This window comes from Prorops nasuta, unplaced genomic scaffold (genome assembly GCF_024137725.1).
Source record: "Prorops nasuta isolate Cenicafe-Biocafe unplaced genomic scaffold, Cenicafe_Pnas_1.2 PNAS00001, whole genome shotgun sequence".
In the NCBI taxonomy this organism is placed as follows: domain Eukaryota; kingdom Metazoa; phylum Arthropoda; class Insecta; order Hymenoptera; family Bethylidae; genus Prorops; species Prorops nasuta.
This window is the reverse complement of record NW_027116798.1, coordinates 9,117,704-9,133,392: the sequence shown is the minus strand read 5'-3', so window position 1 is coordinate 9,133,392 and position 15,689 is coordinate 9,117,704. Positions and strand designations below refer to the sequence as shown.

General features: G+C 43.2%; 1 protein-coding gene across 1 annotated transcript; it reads right to left on the bottom strand.

Moving 5' to 3' along the window:
* Positions 1 to 2,723: 2,723 nt before the first annotated feature.
* On the bottom strand, positions 2,724 to 5,914 carry LOC136785042 (uncharacterized). The gene is given in 7 exon segments (XM_066746078.1): positions 2,724 to 2,873; positions 3,459 to 3,586; positions 3,685 to 3,848; positions 3,924 to 4,052; positions 4,261 to 4,564; positions 4,567 to 5,814; positions 5,866 to 5,914. Coding segments are annotated over 7 exon segments (2,172 nt in total).
* Positions 5,915 to 15,689: the final 9,775 nt, after the last annotated feature.

Genomic DNA, 15,689 nt, shown 5'->3' with positions numbered 1-15,689 from the left:
GAACCAGTGCTCAACAGTTATCAGAGGACTCACTTTGGTGGCATGGGCCTGCTTTTCTCCGTGAGCACACCGCAAATCCCGTTCAGGTCTTTGAAACCGCGGAAGAAAGTCGGAAGGTAGCGTTAACCGCTCAATTCGACACAACTGAGTGTTGGTTTTTTGATCAGTTTTCGTCTTGGTCTAAACTGGTCCGAGTTATGGCTTATGTTCTTCGATTTGTCCAGCGGACCAGGAAAACCGGCCAATGGGAGGACTTCCTCCTGTCTGCATCGGAAATTCGCAGTTCGATTGAAGCCTTGATAAAGGTTGTTCAACGAACACACTTCGCGAGCGAAATCTCAGCCTTGAATCATGGGTTACGTTTACCGTCGCGGTCAAAGCTTCTTTCCTTACATCCGGTCATTGATTCACAAGGAATTTTAAGAATAGGGGGGCGGCTTCGGAATGCCGAAATTTCTGAACACATGAAACACCCCATTATTCTTCCGGATTGCCACTTAACGACCATACTCATTAGGCAAACGCACCTAGATACACTTCACGGGGGGCTCCAACTAACTTTGTCCACGTTGCGACAAAAGTTTTGGGTCGTGAATGCGCGAAATCTAGTAAAATCATGCGTTCACAAATGCGTCACGTGTGTTCGCGAACGCGCTAAACTCGGTAACCAGCTTATGGGATCACTCCCTGCCGCTAGGGTTTCGCGAAGCTTCACTTTTGAACACACCGGAGTAGACTATGCTGGGCCTTTCTTGGTTAAATTGCATCACGGTCGTAACGCAAAATCCATGAAATGTTACGTGGCAGTGTTCGTATGTCTATCTACCCGTGCTGTTCACTTGGAACTCGTTTCTCGATTGGATACCAAGGCCTTCCTCGCCGCGCTGTCTCGATTCATTTCTCGTCGTGGAAAACCCGCCGTTATGTACTCAGACAACGGCCTTAATTTTCAAGGAGCGGACGCGGAACTAAAACGCGCCTACCGATGTGCCTTAGAAGCCGCCCGCGCTCAACCCACCGAGTCCATCCGTGAAATCGAGTGGAAATTCATTCCGGTCGCTACTCCCCACTGGGGCGGTCTTTGGGAAAGTGCTGTAAAAAGTATGAAACACCACCTGAAGCGCTCCCTCGGAGTTTTCGTGCCTAATTTCGAGGAAATGACCACACTACTGACTAAGATTGAGGCCTGCCTAAATTCACGAACTATATCGCGGTTACATGATGATCCAGAGTCTTTGGACGTACTCACTCCGGGGCATTTCTTGTCAGGACGGGCGTTAAATTCCCCCCCTGAACTTTCCACCTTGGATTTACGCGAATCATCATTATACCGTTGGCAAACCGTGAATCGAATCACCGAGACATTTTGGAAGAAGTGGTCTTCCGAATACTTACATACTCTGCAGCATAGGCCGAAATGGCAAAATTCTAACTCGGAATTTGGTGAAGGAGATCTAGTTCTTGTCAAAGTACCTAACAATCCCCCGCGCATGTGGACCTTGGGGCGGATTCTCAAACTAGTTCCTGGAGTAGACGGGGTAGCTCGCGTAGCGATAGTTAAAACCGCGAGAAAAGAGATTCAACGGAGTCTCTCGCAACTCTGTAAACTCCCTTCTTAACCCTCGCTTTGGGTCGTATCAGGGTCTATCTTTACCCTGCTTTCCGGCGTCCTGGGACTCTTCAGGTCGTCCTGTTTCCTGTTCCAAACCTTCGGAACACCTATGATTTCCGCCATGTCTTTTATTCCAAAAATTCCAAAAGTACTTACTGAGTCTTCGTACTCATCATCTACCGTTTTGGTGCAGCAATCTGATCATGGCGGACAATCCGTGGGCCCATCTCTTGGGCGTAGGCTACGAGTGGGAGGAGGAGGAAGACGTTCTAGAGCTTCACGCTCCTCAAGTGGAGCTAGATTTCCTTAAGGGGCTTGTCCCCCATAACAATATTTTGGTGGAGAAGAAGGAGGAAGCGGCCCCAGCGCCACCACCACCACCATCCAAACCGCGGGTCAGACGGCAGAGGCCCGTTATGGCCTCACAGAAGCGCATTGCCTCAGTGAACTGGGCTGGGAAAACCCTGGATGATCCCAGTGCCAGGGAGCTTGAGCGCAATGCGCAAAAAATCACAGTACGCGCATTCGTGCAAACCATAGAGGTGCCCCTTTATACGGCCCTTAAGTTACGCCGCTGGAAGGCCTGGGCCCCACATGGCAAGATCACCCTACGGTGGTCCCCCGCTTTGGAGCTTCACTCCGCAAAGCTTCAAATGAAGCCCAAAAAATAGTCGTCTCGTCCCTATCTGTTTTGTATATTTTTATTTTTATTTTATTTTTGTAAATAAAATCGTTAAACTCAGTTAATTTTATTCTTCCTTCTTGACGCCATCGCGTCAACGGGGGGAGTTTGTTCGAGATCGGGAGGAGCAAAAATGCTGAGAAGTAGATTCCACATTTTCTGCGATATCTCCCTATCTCTATTGCGTTCACAGGGGACGGCTATACCAACAGCGTATAGCCGCTACCTCTATCTCACTCTATCTCTCACCGCGGCGCGCTTGCGCGTCTACTGGCCCTGGCGCGTCGCGGCCGCGGCACAGCTTGCGCGCCTGGCCACTAGGTGGCCAGCGCCACGAGCAGCTCTCTCGCTGGCAAGTTTCGTGCCGCGGAACTATATAGATGGGTCCTTGATAAGGACTCATCGCACCTCAGCCTTGCTCGACCGCTGCTACCCGCAGCAACAGCAGCACCTTTTTTTGAGCCTTTCGGCACCACCGCCTCCACGGCATTTTTGACGCCTCCACCAGGCCAGCCAACAAGCGCCTCCACCGGCGAACTCTACGGGTCGACTACTTTGGTAAGTATCACCCACCACCCACTGCCAACCAAGAGGGGACTACCCCTCTGCGGCATTTCCTCCCTCCTAAGGGAAATTTCTCCGGGGACTGCCCGAGAGAAGTCCACCCTCTCCTTCCCCTCCACACTGCCTCCGAGGACTACCTCGGACCCAGTGTTCCGACCCTCAAATCCAGGGCTCTCGACGAGTCGGGTAGTGGGAGGGGTAGATTCACCCTAGGGGTTGGGGTGGCTCGGAGCCACCATAGCTCTGGGAGAAGGGGGCTGAGGGGTAAGGGGACTTCCCCTTCCCTAAATCCACCTCTCCTACTTCGCTTCCTCCCACGGCTGGGGATTTTACTAGGGAATACCCTAGGAAAAATTGTCCAGTCAGGGAGTTTCTAAGTCCGTGTTCCCTCCTGGGGAATTTTGAGTCTTGGGGTTCTAAGGAATCTTCTGCGAAAAGAAATTCCCTAGGCCTTCGCCATAGTAAATATCGCGGTTTTTCTTGTACATAAAAATACTTTGTAAACGTTTGTATATTTTTTATTTATTTGAATAAAAAACACTTTTACCTATTACCTCGGCCTTGAATATTTTATTCTAGAATAAGACCTTCCTTTCTGACCACAGGTTCGGAGCCAACTTGGGGCACTGTTTCGCACAGACGCTGTTTCCCTTTCCTGAAAAATGCAGGATTATAATCGCAACTTGTAAGCGCGTGAAATCTAGGCAATGCTTTGCATAACTCTAAAACTAAAAGTGTGTGAAGCGCATTTACATTAATAATGTGCTTACTATATTAGAAACTCCACATTCAATAAAAATTTGTGCTGTTATTTTGTGCAAATTACCTAAAATAATGACAATAATATCTGTGTCAGAACATTTTATAACAACATTGTAATTATGATTAATTTTAGACGCATGATAAACAATTTTTGTGTCGGCTTCTTCGTGCACAGAACAATTCAAATCGAGAATTTGTGTTCTCACAACCTTACCATTAATATCGACGCTATACGAGTAACAATGAATAAAATTTAATAAAATAGTCTTATTTCCTATAAAGGGGGCTACATCTTGATTTTGCCAGTGTGAAATAAGATAAAGTACAAGAGCTTCTTTAAATTTGTCGTTTCTTAATTCTTTTGCAAAATCGTGTTTTCTGGCTTGTTCCGGACCAGAGATGACGTACTCGTGGTTACTATCGCTACCTTCCCTCAACGAACGTTCATGGTTTTTATAGATGGCGAGCAATAGGGATCAAAAACTATATGTATACATGAAGCATTGTAACTCGTTAGAAGTTTTAAAATTTTCTTAGATATGTTCCGAACGATTGAGGCACGTCTTTCATAGAGTGAATTAAAAAAAATTCATTAACAATTATGACATCGATGTGGGTCGGTAAAGCGCTGTCATTTCACAGAATTTTCATTATAGCAGATTTATCGGTTTTACAAATTGTGCCATCTAAATGGCATAACGAAGTTGGCATCGGAGTCATCGGGAATGAAAACATTTTTTCTATATCAGTAGCGTCTTCCATAGAAATTCCTAACATTCGACCGAATAACTCACATTGCATGCGAACTTCCTGAACTTTATGGTTTACTATCACTTTCTTTTTTTTATTGCAACTTGTAAAATTCATTATTTTATTTTGTTTGAAAACAGATTCAATTCTGCGATCGTCTTTTGCACATTCGAAAATAAATGTGTCTCGTAGTTCTGTCCCTTTTTTTCAGCATTGAGAAGAAAATCTGCAACAGTTTCAGATGCGCAAAAACCGGTCTTGATGTTATGTAATAAATCATTGCTCATCTCTGGGCAATCGAAAGGATTAACATTTTTTTTCAGTACATTGATAAATGCAATCAAATTGGCAGAATCTTTCATTATTTGATGTTTCTCTAAATTCAATGTTACATCTTGGACTTTTTTTAATCCACTAATGTCAAATACATGTGAAATAATTGTTGATCTTATTCCATGGCTTCTTGCCCATCGCTGTCGAGCAGATATCGAGTTCGTAAAATGTGTTATGCCTGTTAATCTTTTCGCTGCATCAGCGTTTACAGTTTGCTCCAGTGTTAAATCGACTGGCCCGCGCGAGAAAGAATTCAACGTTCTTTTTATTCCAAACATCCCTTTTTTAAACTCTTCGGCAAGTTGTGGATGTTTCCCTTCAACCTTTGGCAAATCTTCATTATATTTTAACAGCCATCGTGCATAATTTTGTTGATTAAAAATGAAAAACAAGTTGCATAATTTAGGTATTATGAATTTGTAGAGATCAAAATCTCGTACACGAATGCTTCGAGTAAACATTAAATAATAATTAACAAATTCAACGTACATCATATAATACTGCGCTGTTTTTCCGTGAATTCCATTCAAAGTATCTTGTTTAAATTCTGAATATTTTTTAATTATTGTTGTAAGCTCTGCATCTGCCAATTCATCGCTGGATAACTTCTCTGACTGCATTTTTATTAAACAATCGATTACAGGATCAGAAATAGTTTTATTTTCAGTTTTAACTAACTGTCGAAAATTTAGCATTTGTAAACCTAATGAAACTAACGGATGTAATCGTTTACATCGATTGAAATGTTTTCCGCTTATGAAACCATTTACAGATCCACTAGCCAACAAAATACTTTCAACCATCATATGTTTTAATTCGCACTCATCAATGAATTTGTCTACAGGCTTAAAAAAGGCCATCATAATATGAAAACCACCCATGTGTATGAAAAGGTCGTCAAAATGAGGTTTCTCTACAGATTGAATTTGATAAGCAATTTTTGTAATTGCTAAATCTTAGGTAATCTGCATGTAAGTTTGTTGACATTCTCTAGCAATCTGTTGACTTCGTCTCATTGTTTCATATACGACAGAGGCATTTGTTGGAGATGAGTTGATCGGTGTAAGATAAGATATTTTCTGTTTAATACTATAGAAAAATAGAAAATAAACTAATGAAAATATAAGAAAATAATAAAAGTTAACACCTCAGCAGTTTGTACTGTGTTTCACGTAAGGCGCCCCAGCTCGAAAAGAGGACTTAGAGCGCATGGTGGGGACAGATGCATCTAATTGGCCGCGGTTGGAGAGAGAGAGAGAGAGAAAGAGGACAAAGTTGACCAAAGATGACTGGTGCGAGCGGGGAAGGGAGGGGCAGCGATACGGTAGGCGTTATCGTATACCAATGTATAGCTCTTTCCTTCTCCAATTATTCTTTCTCTCTTGGTCCTCGAGCGGGATAGGGATGGGACAGCGATTCGCTAGGCGTATCGTCTAGTAAAGAATAGCTCTATCCTTCTCCACGTTATTACTTCTCTCTCCCACCGCGGCCAATTAGATACATCTACCCGCACCATGCGCTCTGAGTCCTCATTTCAAGCTGGGGCGCCTTACGTGAAACACCCTGTATATATATCTAAACATAACTGCACGACAAAAATTTTAATATATCAGATTAATACCACTGTATTAGATTTTGTTTGCAGAGTTACGTCTTTTCCTCGTAAATAGGTGTAAAAATGAATTTAACATTAATATAATACGTGTGTAAAATTTAGAACAATAAACACGTATAAGCATTGAAACATGGTGAATGCAGAAAATATTTTAATTTGGTTGCAACGGTAAACTTGTAAAACGTTGTGATATGTTATATGTTGAGTTCAAAATACATACGTTTTAATTAAGGTTTGTTTGTACTCTTCTGCAATCATATGTATATTATTATTTGCATTATTTACCACAAATATTTACGACATATTTCAAGTTGAAATGAAGATACTACTCCTCGTAGCTGTTGTATATAGTTTAATAAGCAATAAATACAATAAGATATATAGGGTGTCTCACGAAAAATGGCCATACCGAAACCAATAGATAGTTCTTGTGGTTAGCAATAAAAGTAGTGTAGCAATGCGTTTTCGATGACAGGGAGTGGGGGTAGTTGTTTTGTGGTGTGGAAGGGGGATGGGTGGGGATAAGACTCTCTTAGTATGGGAGTGGTGGGGATGAAGAAGGAAAGGGTCTTATAGTGGGATCGCGTTTGGTTAGGGAGGGGTATTTTTCACCCTATGTCACAATTGGAAGGTCTTATAGTGGGACCGAGTTTGGTTAGGGAGAGGGTATTTTTCACCCTATGGTACCTTTGGTTAAATATCCTACGGGGACCCTAGTTGAGGGAAGGTTTTTTCACCCTTCGAAGTCGATGGTTAGTTACCTTACGTAGCCTAACTATTTCCGACTCTGCTACACAGATAAACTAGCTTGAGTTAATTGCTAGTTTCAGTAGTCACCGCTAGATGACTGCCTTCCTTAATCTTCTTTCGCGCTAATGGTATTTTAATATTACGTAATTACACACACGGGTGAACTAGTTCAATTTAATTGATAGTACCAGTAATTGCCGCTAGGTGGCTACCGCAATCTCCCCTTTTCACGTTAGTTAAATTGTAGATAGCTATTGTGATAAGTTGCTGATATCGTGCAAGGAATTAACTTTCCATCGAGCATGGAATTATAACTTTGCATGGTTTTAACTAAACCTATGCAACGGATCACAAAATATCCTTTAAATGAAAGGATACAATTTTAATAGTCTCCCCTATTGGAGAGAATAACAATTTAACATCAATTTCAGGAATATTAACATTTTGGCTAGGACAACTTATTTAGTCCTAGCTCTTACTGCACTCCAGGTCAAGTGCACCCTTTGCATGGAGGCTCTCCATCGATTTGGGGAGAATAATAATTTAATATCAATTTCAGGAATATTAATATTTTGATAGAACAACTTATTGAGTCCTAGCTCTTATAAAACTTTAGATATTGAATGAAAAACTGTTCTGAGAATTTTTATAGCCTATCCTTAAGATTATCCCAACCTATGTCATGCCATTTCTCCCGGACTTATCTTTTAGCCATTTTTTTTTTAGATTTTTCAGGTAAGCATATCATACAATCCATCTAACAAGCAGGCTAGGCTTTAGAAAGGGAAAGATTTGTCAGAGCACTTCAGTTTTTTTTTAAGGGTAAAGCAAAACAACTTTTACCTAGACATTAAGAAGCTGTATTGGCACCATTCTAGCGATTGGAGAACTGATTGCTGAGTGTGCTGATATCTTCTAGAACGGATATGCTCGAGTACCTGACGCCTGAGATCGTGTCATGACTTGTTACTTGATTTATGACCTTTTAAATCCTCGATTTTTTCATATTCTCTCAATTTTTTTATATTCCTAGCTATCGAGAGGAATGTGCTCGTAAATTTTACCGTTTCACTTAAGAAAAAGTCTGCAACACGTTTATGCAATTAAAAGAATTGTAACGTAGGGGTCAGCCACCTCGTCGAACCAAAGTAGATCGCACGCGTCCGTGTGCAATACCGGTAGTATTGCACATTGCTGACGCCCGGAATTCTTTTCCGGAAATGCGTAAAACCTTGGGCGTCGGCCGTGGATGTGGAGACTTCTTGGTTGTCATGTATCGAAAGATCATGGCGCTACTGACGACACATGACCTATTAAGCCTCCTACATATATGCGAGTTCCGCGACCCTCGAGTCGAGTCTTATTCTGTGCAAGCTTAGCCGCTGCCGCATCATCCGCGTTCCAAGCTCGTAACTCTAGTGTTCGTTCCACGGGAGCAGAGTACTCCACCGTATTCTAACAAACCTCTTACCCAGTCGCCGTGTACTGGTAGTTAAGTCTAGTAATAGTAAATCCGAACCAAGTCGTGTAGTAATCATCGCGAGTGTGTATCTTTTAGTCGTGCCTAACACGTACCGTTCTGAAAGATAACAACAACTACTACGAACTGATTATAAGTTAACTGGTGCGAATAACCCACAACCATAAGAAAGTCTAGTCTCTCTAATAGTTGTGACGAATAGTCAATAAGCTGGCGAATGCTGCTCCAGCATAATTAGCGTTTACTGTAAGTATAATTGTAATACCTGAAAATACATAGTTTTGTGTCAAACCTGCTGTTCCAACGTATGTTTATACATACTATCATTCACCCCGAATCTTGCCAATTCATTACATTCTTACCGCTCGGAGTGTAATACTTTAGTATATTGTACTGTGAGTTGCAAAGCTCAGTCGGCGTTTCTACTGACCCAGACTGTAGTGTCAAGTCAGCCGAAACTCGACCGATAGGCGGCCACGACTACCCACTACGTAACCAATCTGGTGACAGCGGTGGGATTTCGCAGGAAATTCTGCTCCCATAGAATTTCCTCAGGGTGTGAACAGCTTTTTTGACACAGTTTTATTCACAATTTTCTACTAACTTCCTATATAAAATGGCTTTTACCCCTACACGATCACCACCCGGACCTCCACCTCTTCCACCCGCTAACGGTAGCCACCGCGGAAATGTGTCCGATTATTTAAATGTTTCCAACGGAATTTGCTCTCCCCGAGGAGAGGTATTAATCCAACTCCAAACCTTACCCTCCTATAATTGCTCCCGTGACGATCTGGGACCTTTTATCCAAAATTTAGAGAATATTTATTCTACCTTGTCGGACGCCGCTCGTCAGGAATTCGTTCCTTTGGTATTGGCCAAATTAGTCGGTTCTGCTCGTGTGAGCGTTACTGGTAAACGATTCCCTACCGTCAAGGACTTGATCACTCACTTACGACGAAAATTTCAACCTCCCCGTACTTTTAAAGATTTGGTCACACAATGTGGAAAATTAACTATGCGTCCTAACGAAGCCTTAGGTTCGTATATAGATCGAGCTGAACGCCTGAAAGCTGACCTTGATGCCGCTTATGAAAACAAATACGGGTCAGAATCGCTTGTCTTGATACAGGAGCCCAATGATCGGGAATTTCTGGAAATATTCATGGATGGATTAGGTCAAGAAAATTACACTCCCGTGTATTCCAGAAATCCCCGAAATCTACAAGAGGCTTGCGACTACGCGCGCTTACGGGAGTTCGGTATAGAGAGAAGAGAAGCCTTCGATCACTCCAATTATCCTCCTTATTCCCAGAATCCAAGTGCCTATCAACCTTCCCCGTACTATTCCTCATATCCTTCCCCTCATCCTTCTCAATACTCTCCGTTCCCCCGCTATCCTCAACCTCCACCTGCACCTGGACCTAATGGTTATCCACCTCCGTCCGATCAGCACTATCGATCACGACCCCCTAGACCTCCACAGTCAGAGCCCTATGATCCGGAACTCACCTGTGGACGATGTCGAAGGGTTGGACATAGAGCATCCAGCTGTCGAGCTTCTCCTGCATATCCTTCCAATACTCATGTTCCTACGACTGCAGTAATGGAGGCTGTCGAAGAGACCGGTGATTTAAACTATGATCAGGTTCGCCCGAACAACGCGTCGACGAACCCATCATATAAACCGCGTCCGTTCAGATTCTAACTGCCCCCCAGAAAAAGAGAAAAGACCCGCCACCCGTACCCACCATTTTGAGCTATTCGCCTCACGCGACCTTGGTACTCAAGAAAGTTCCCCAACTGAGCTACTTGGACGGAGAATTCTTGGTTGATACAGGCTCACACATTAACCTCATAGTGTTTAATGCCCTTCGGGAGGATATTGGCCTCGAATACCCCGATTTCCCGGCCCTACGAGATCTCAGAGGACAACTGGACGTAGTAGGATCTGTCAACCTTACCATCGATGAGGAACCTCATAGATTCCAAGTTATAGAGGACTTTGACCTCCCTTACACCGGAGTCTTGGGGATGCCCTTCCTCAATCAAACCGAGGAACAGATCTCCCTGTTACATCGGACCTGAGTTACCTCCAGTAATCCAGTGAGGCCTCTACCCTTCAAAAATAGTGACGAACTCCTAAGTATAAGAGAAGGTTGTACTAAGGTCAACGCCTCTCATCACCCTCCTCAGTCCCTTAATGTTACCATAAGCTCTCCTGCAACATCACCTCCGGAGGAAGATTCTCCAACAACTCTTCCCTACCTAGGCGAAGATCCTAGACGAGAGTTGCCCTACGAAGATGCTAGACCCGGAATTGAACCTTTAAAACCCCAGGAAAGGACTACCGCCTTGGAAGCCCTGTTCCTCAACCCATCACCGGAATATCCAGACGCTCAACTTGTGATTAGTTCTTTAATTCACGAGTATTCTGACATATCCTATTTGACGGGAGATCGACCTGACACCGAGAACAAGGCTGATCTTTACCATGAAATCGATACCCCCGGAGGAGCAGCCTTCAAGATCCGACAGTACCGAATTGAAGAAACGCTACATTCCGAGGTACAGAGCCAGGTTAATGTACTTTTAGAGAACGGCATAGTGGTCCCTTCCTCATCTCCCTACAATTCTCCGTTGTGGATTGTACCAAAGGCGCCCGACTCACAAGGAAAGAAACGGTGGCGCCTAGTTACCGACTTCCGTCGACTAAACGAACAAACCTTAGGAGATTCCTACCCTTTGCCTATCATCGTGGACATCCTGGACAAGCTAGGCGAATCTAAGTATTTTTCTATTTTCGACTTGGCCAGTGGATTCCACCAAATTCACCTTCATCCCCGGAATCGACATAAAACAGCATTCTCTACGCCCTTCGGACATTACGAGTACACACGAATGCCCTTTGGTCTCAAGAATGCCCCCGCCACCTTCCAGCGCCTTATGGATCGAGTCTTACAAGGACTCTAAGGACAGGAATTTTTTGTATATCTTGATGATATTATTATATTTTCTGCCACACTCTCTGAACACATCGAAAAATGCAAGCGCTTATTCAGCAGAATTCGACAATACGGTCTCAAGCTACAATCGGAGAAGTGTGCCTTCCTAAGACAACAAATCACCTATTTAGGCCACCTTATCAACCCGAATGGCGTCCAGCCCCTTCCCTCTAAGGTTGAGGCTGTACAAAAATTTCCAGTACCTACCAACCCCAAAAACATCAAACAGTTTCTAGGACTAGCCGGTTATTGCCGACGTTTTATTCCAAATTTCGCTCAAAGAGCCAAAGCCCTGACTCAACTGCTCAAGAAAGATATTACCTTTACTTGGAACGAGGAGGCTCAGGCCAGCTTTGAAGACTTACAAGCCTGCCTGTGCGAAACTCCAGTATTGGCCTATTCAGATTTCCAGCTCCCTTTTATCATCACCTGCGACGCTTCTGAATTTGCCATAGGGGCCATTCTCAGTCAAGGAAAACTGGGACACGATCGACCCATAGCATACGCATCCCGTACGCTTACCGACCCTGAAACTCGATATTCTACTTCCGAGAAAGAAGGACTGGCTGCTGTTTATGCTATCAAACAGTTCCGTCATTACGTATATGGAAGAAAATTCACTCTCGTCACTGACCACCAACCCCTCGTTTGGCTCAGCAAAGCAACTGACCCCACCAACCGTATCCAAAGATGGAAACTCTTTTTAGAGGAGTTCGGCTATGAAATCATCTATAAGAAAGGAGCAACTAACTGCAATGCTGACGCTCTATCACGGAATCCGGTGCCGATGGCTCTGCCTGTGTTCCGCGATGACCCCAGTTACCTTCCCCATCAAAAACAACTTCCGGTGGACACACATTCAATTGGTGCCCGTCTGAGAAGCTGTCGCCGGGAGGAAGCCGCTCCCCCTATTAATTATGCCGAACTGGACTCTTTCGCCGATTTCGAGACTTCTACAGAAGTTCACCCCTTAACCAATATCAACTCCAGGCCCCCTACAAGCATGTTACCAACCCTGATGGAAGAAACGACTCTCTACAACGACACCAACTCGGAAAATCCTCTGGAAGACGTCTCTGAAGAACCCAGTGTTCGCGGAGATTCGTTCGAGGCAGAATGTACCCCACTGACCACCGAACAATGTTCTATTATTAGCGAATTGAGCTCTAGCCAAGAAGAAATCCATAAACTTTTGGCTTCCCTCCACAACGAACAATCATCGGATGAAGAGACTGAATCCGAAGAGGAAACCGATGCGGACTCGTGATTAACACCTATCGCAACATCTAAACCCCTGAACTTTACTGTCCTTTCGCCTGCTAAAATAAAACCCATAGGACGCTCCATCTGGATACCTAGTGATTTTGAAAAACCCGAAGCTGAACTCTCTGGCTCCGACGCCGAGTCGGATATCACCGTAGTGAATGCTACCCAAAACAAAACCCTACCACCCCTTCAATACGATCCTTCCCTAGACCCTGGTCTTAGCCGTATTGAACCCAACCCGATCTCAGAAGAATTCCCCTTTCACTCCCCCCCGAACCCCATGAAATGTAAAATAGAAAGCTCCGCATATGTTCTATGTCACCGGCCCAGCAACATTGTCCATCTGATCGCATCTGACTGTTCCTTTCAAAACCCCATTAGCCAAATGCTCATAGAAACTGGAAGAATTGATCTGAAAACCAAAAAAATCATCCTTTTCCTCTCGAGACCATTTTATCGTTTCCCTACAAAACCACCAAGATCATCCTGGTCATCACCCATTCCCGCGAATTAATCCCCGCCAGCGACGAAGAAATTCATCATTCTCTGAAAAAGCTAAAAGATTTTGTTCGCGAGAATAATATTACAAGGTTCAGCATCGGTCCGTATAAACTCGGAACCACTCGGCTGACGTCGCGTTATTTGAGCTCCGTCTTTTCCCGTGCGTTCCACGATGACGATGTCGAAATCACTATCTGCACTGGAGAAGTTCTGACTCCTTCAGTTCAGATGAGAAGACACGTCATTCTGGAGTATCATGGAGGCTTAGTTGGAGGTCATAAGGGATTGACCAAGACATATCATAGGATTAGGGAACATTATAATTGGCCCGATCTCCATAAGGACGTCCAGAGCATTGTACGATCCTGCGATAGTTGCCAACGGCAGAAACTGGTTCGCGTAAAACCCAAACTACCAATGCTTATAACTGACACCCCCTGTACCCCCTTCGATAAGGTAGCCTTAGATACCGTAGGCCCTTTTCCTATTACTCCCTCCGGAAATTTACATGTTTTAACCATGCAGTGTAATTTGACCAAATTTTGCATTGCTGTCGCAATACCTAATATTCGCGCCGCTACCATTGCTGACGCATTTTCAAGACACTTTGTTGCGCAATTCGGACTTCTGCGTGCCATTCTCACGGATCGAGGCACCAGCTTTTTAGGAAAATTACTCAAGGGCGTAACCTCTCTTTTTAAAATCAAGCATTTGACTACCTCCGGTTATCGACCCCAGACCAATGGATCCCTGGAAAGAAGTCATCTGGTACTCACTGAATACCTAAAACATAACATCAACCAATAATCGGACTGGAATTTATTCATCCCCTTCGCCATGATCTCCTATAATACTTCTGTGCACGAAGCTACAGGGTTTAAGCCATATGAATTAGTTTATGGGCGCAAAGATCAGTCCCCCGTCTCAGCCTATGCGATCGAGGAGTTATTAACCTACGACGCATACGCACAGGAGCTGGCTCAGCAGTTAACCCGGCTTCACGTTTTAGCCCGAGAACGCGGAATCCAAGCTAAAGAAAAATCTAAGGAATATTACGATCGGAACGCCGCTGTTGTCTCCTATTCTCCTGGAGATTTGGTCTATGTCCTACGAGAACCTAAAAAGCATAAATTAGACTCCCAGTATGTAGGACCATATGTCATTGATTCGATCAACGACAAGCATAACGCTACCCTCCTTACTGACTGCGGAAATAAACATCTGGACAAATTAAAGCCTGCCTCCCTACCAGCGCTGCCAACTCCGCCATTTTGTATAATACTACGATGTATAGTAAGTGCGAATAAGGAATATAGTGTTATGAAAGAATGGGTGAAAGACAGGCCATCTTGTTTGTTCAGTCAGCATAAATATATATATATATATATATATACTGTGAAATTAGCTTTAACGTGAGAGAAGACGAAAGCTTTGTATCACGTAATCACGTATGTCAGCTGTGGTCGTGTCTCATGTAAACGTAGTATACACAGGGAACACGTGGATTTGGTGCTATAACCATAAATGTAAGTAAAGGAAATATAAGGAGTACCTAGGAAGTAAAAGTGACATGTTTAAATTGGTTGGACAATCATAAATATAGAAATCACTTGAAAATTAGAATCGGCGAATAAACAAATAAATTGGACGCTTATGTTGTATGATTTAAGACAATGGCTAAACCGCAGCTAATCAGATGAGTATTATTTATCATATGTATGAAAAATGCCATGAAAACGTGATTCTTTGTGGATTATTTTATATTACAGGTACTAAATTTAAAATGTTTTGAAGGGCCTAATATTTAAGATGCATAATTAAGAAGGAAAATATCACTGGATGACAAGTATCGATTAGTAAGTAGTTAATGTATTCTAATCTGAATCGTGGAGAAAACAGCAAGTATCAAGAAATATAGAACATTCATTGAATAAGGTAAATAATTCTGTAATTAGCTGTAATGGTTGTAGAAGTATTAGTATTGCGTATTCAAGTTCCGTTAAATGTTAGTTTTATCTTCTCAGTGTATACTACTAAAACTTTTATACGCATGAGAGTTTATTTTCAATCAGGAGGTACAGTATGTACAGAATTGGTGGATGGCAAAAAATAGGAATATTTACCAGGTCCAAGCTGGTGTTATATATTACATTCTTACAGGAACCAAGAGGGTAGGCAAGCCTTCCTTCCCATTACCCTTCACCTGGCAATCTCACAAGCTAATGCTCTCTCCAGGTACTTCGTAACTCAATGTTTATGTTATAGCATAGTATTCACATTAAGTTTCAAAAATATGAAATAACACATAGTGTAATCAGTACTATTATATGTGTACAATCCTCTAGTATAAATACTTTTATTTCGCCAAC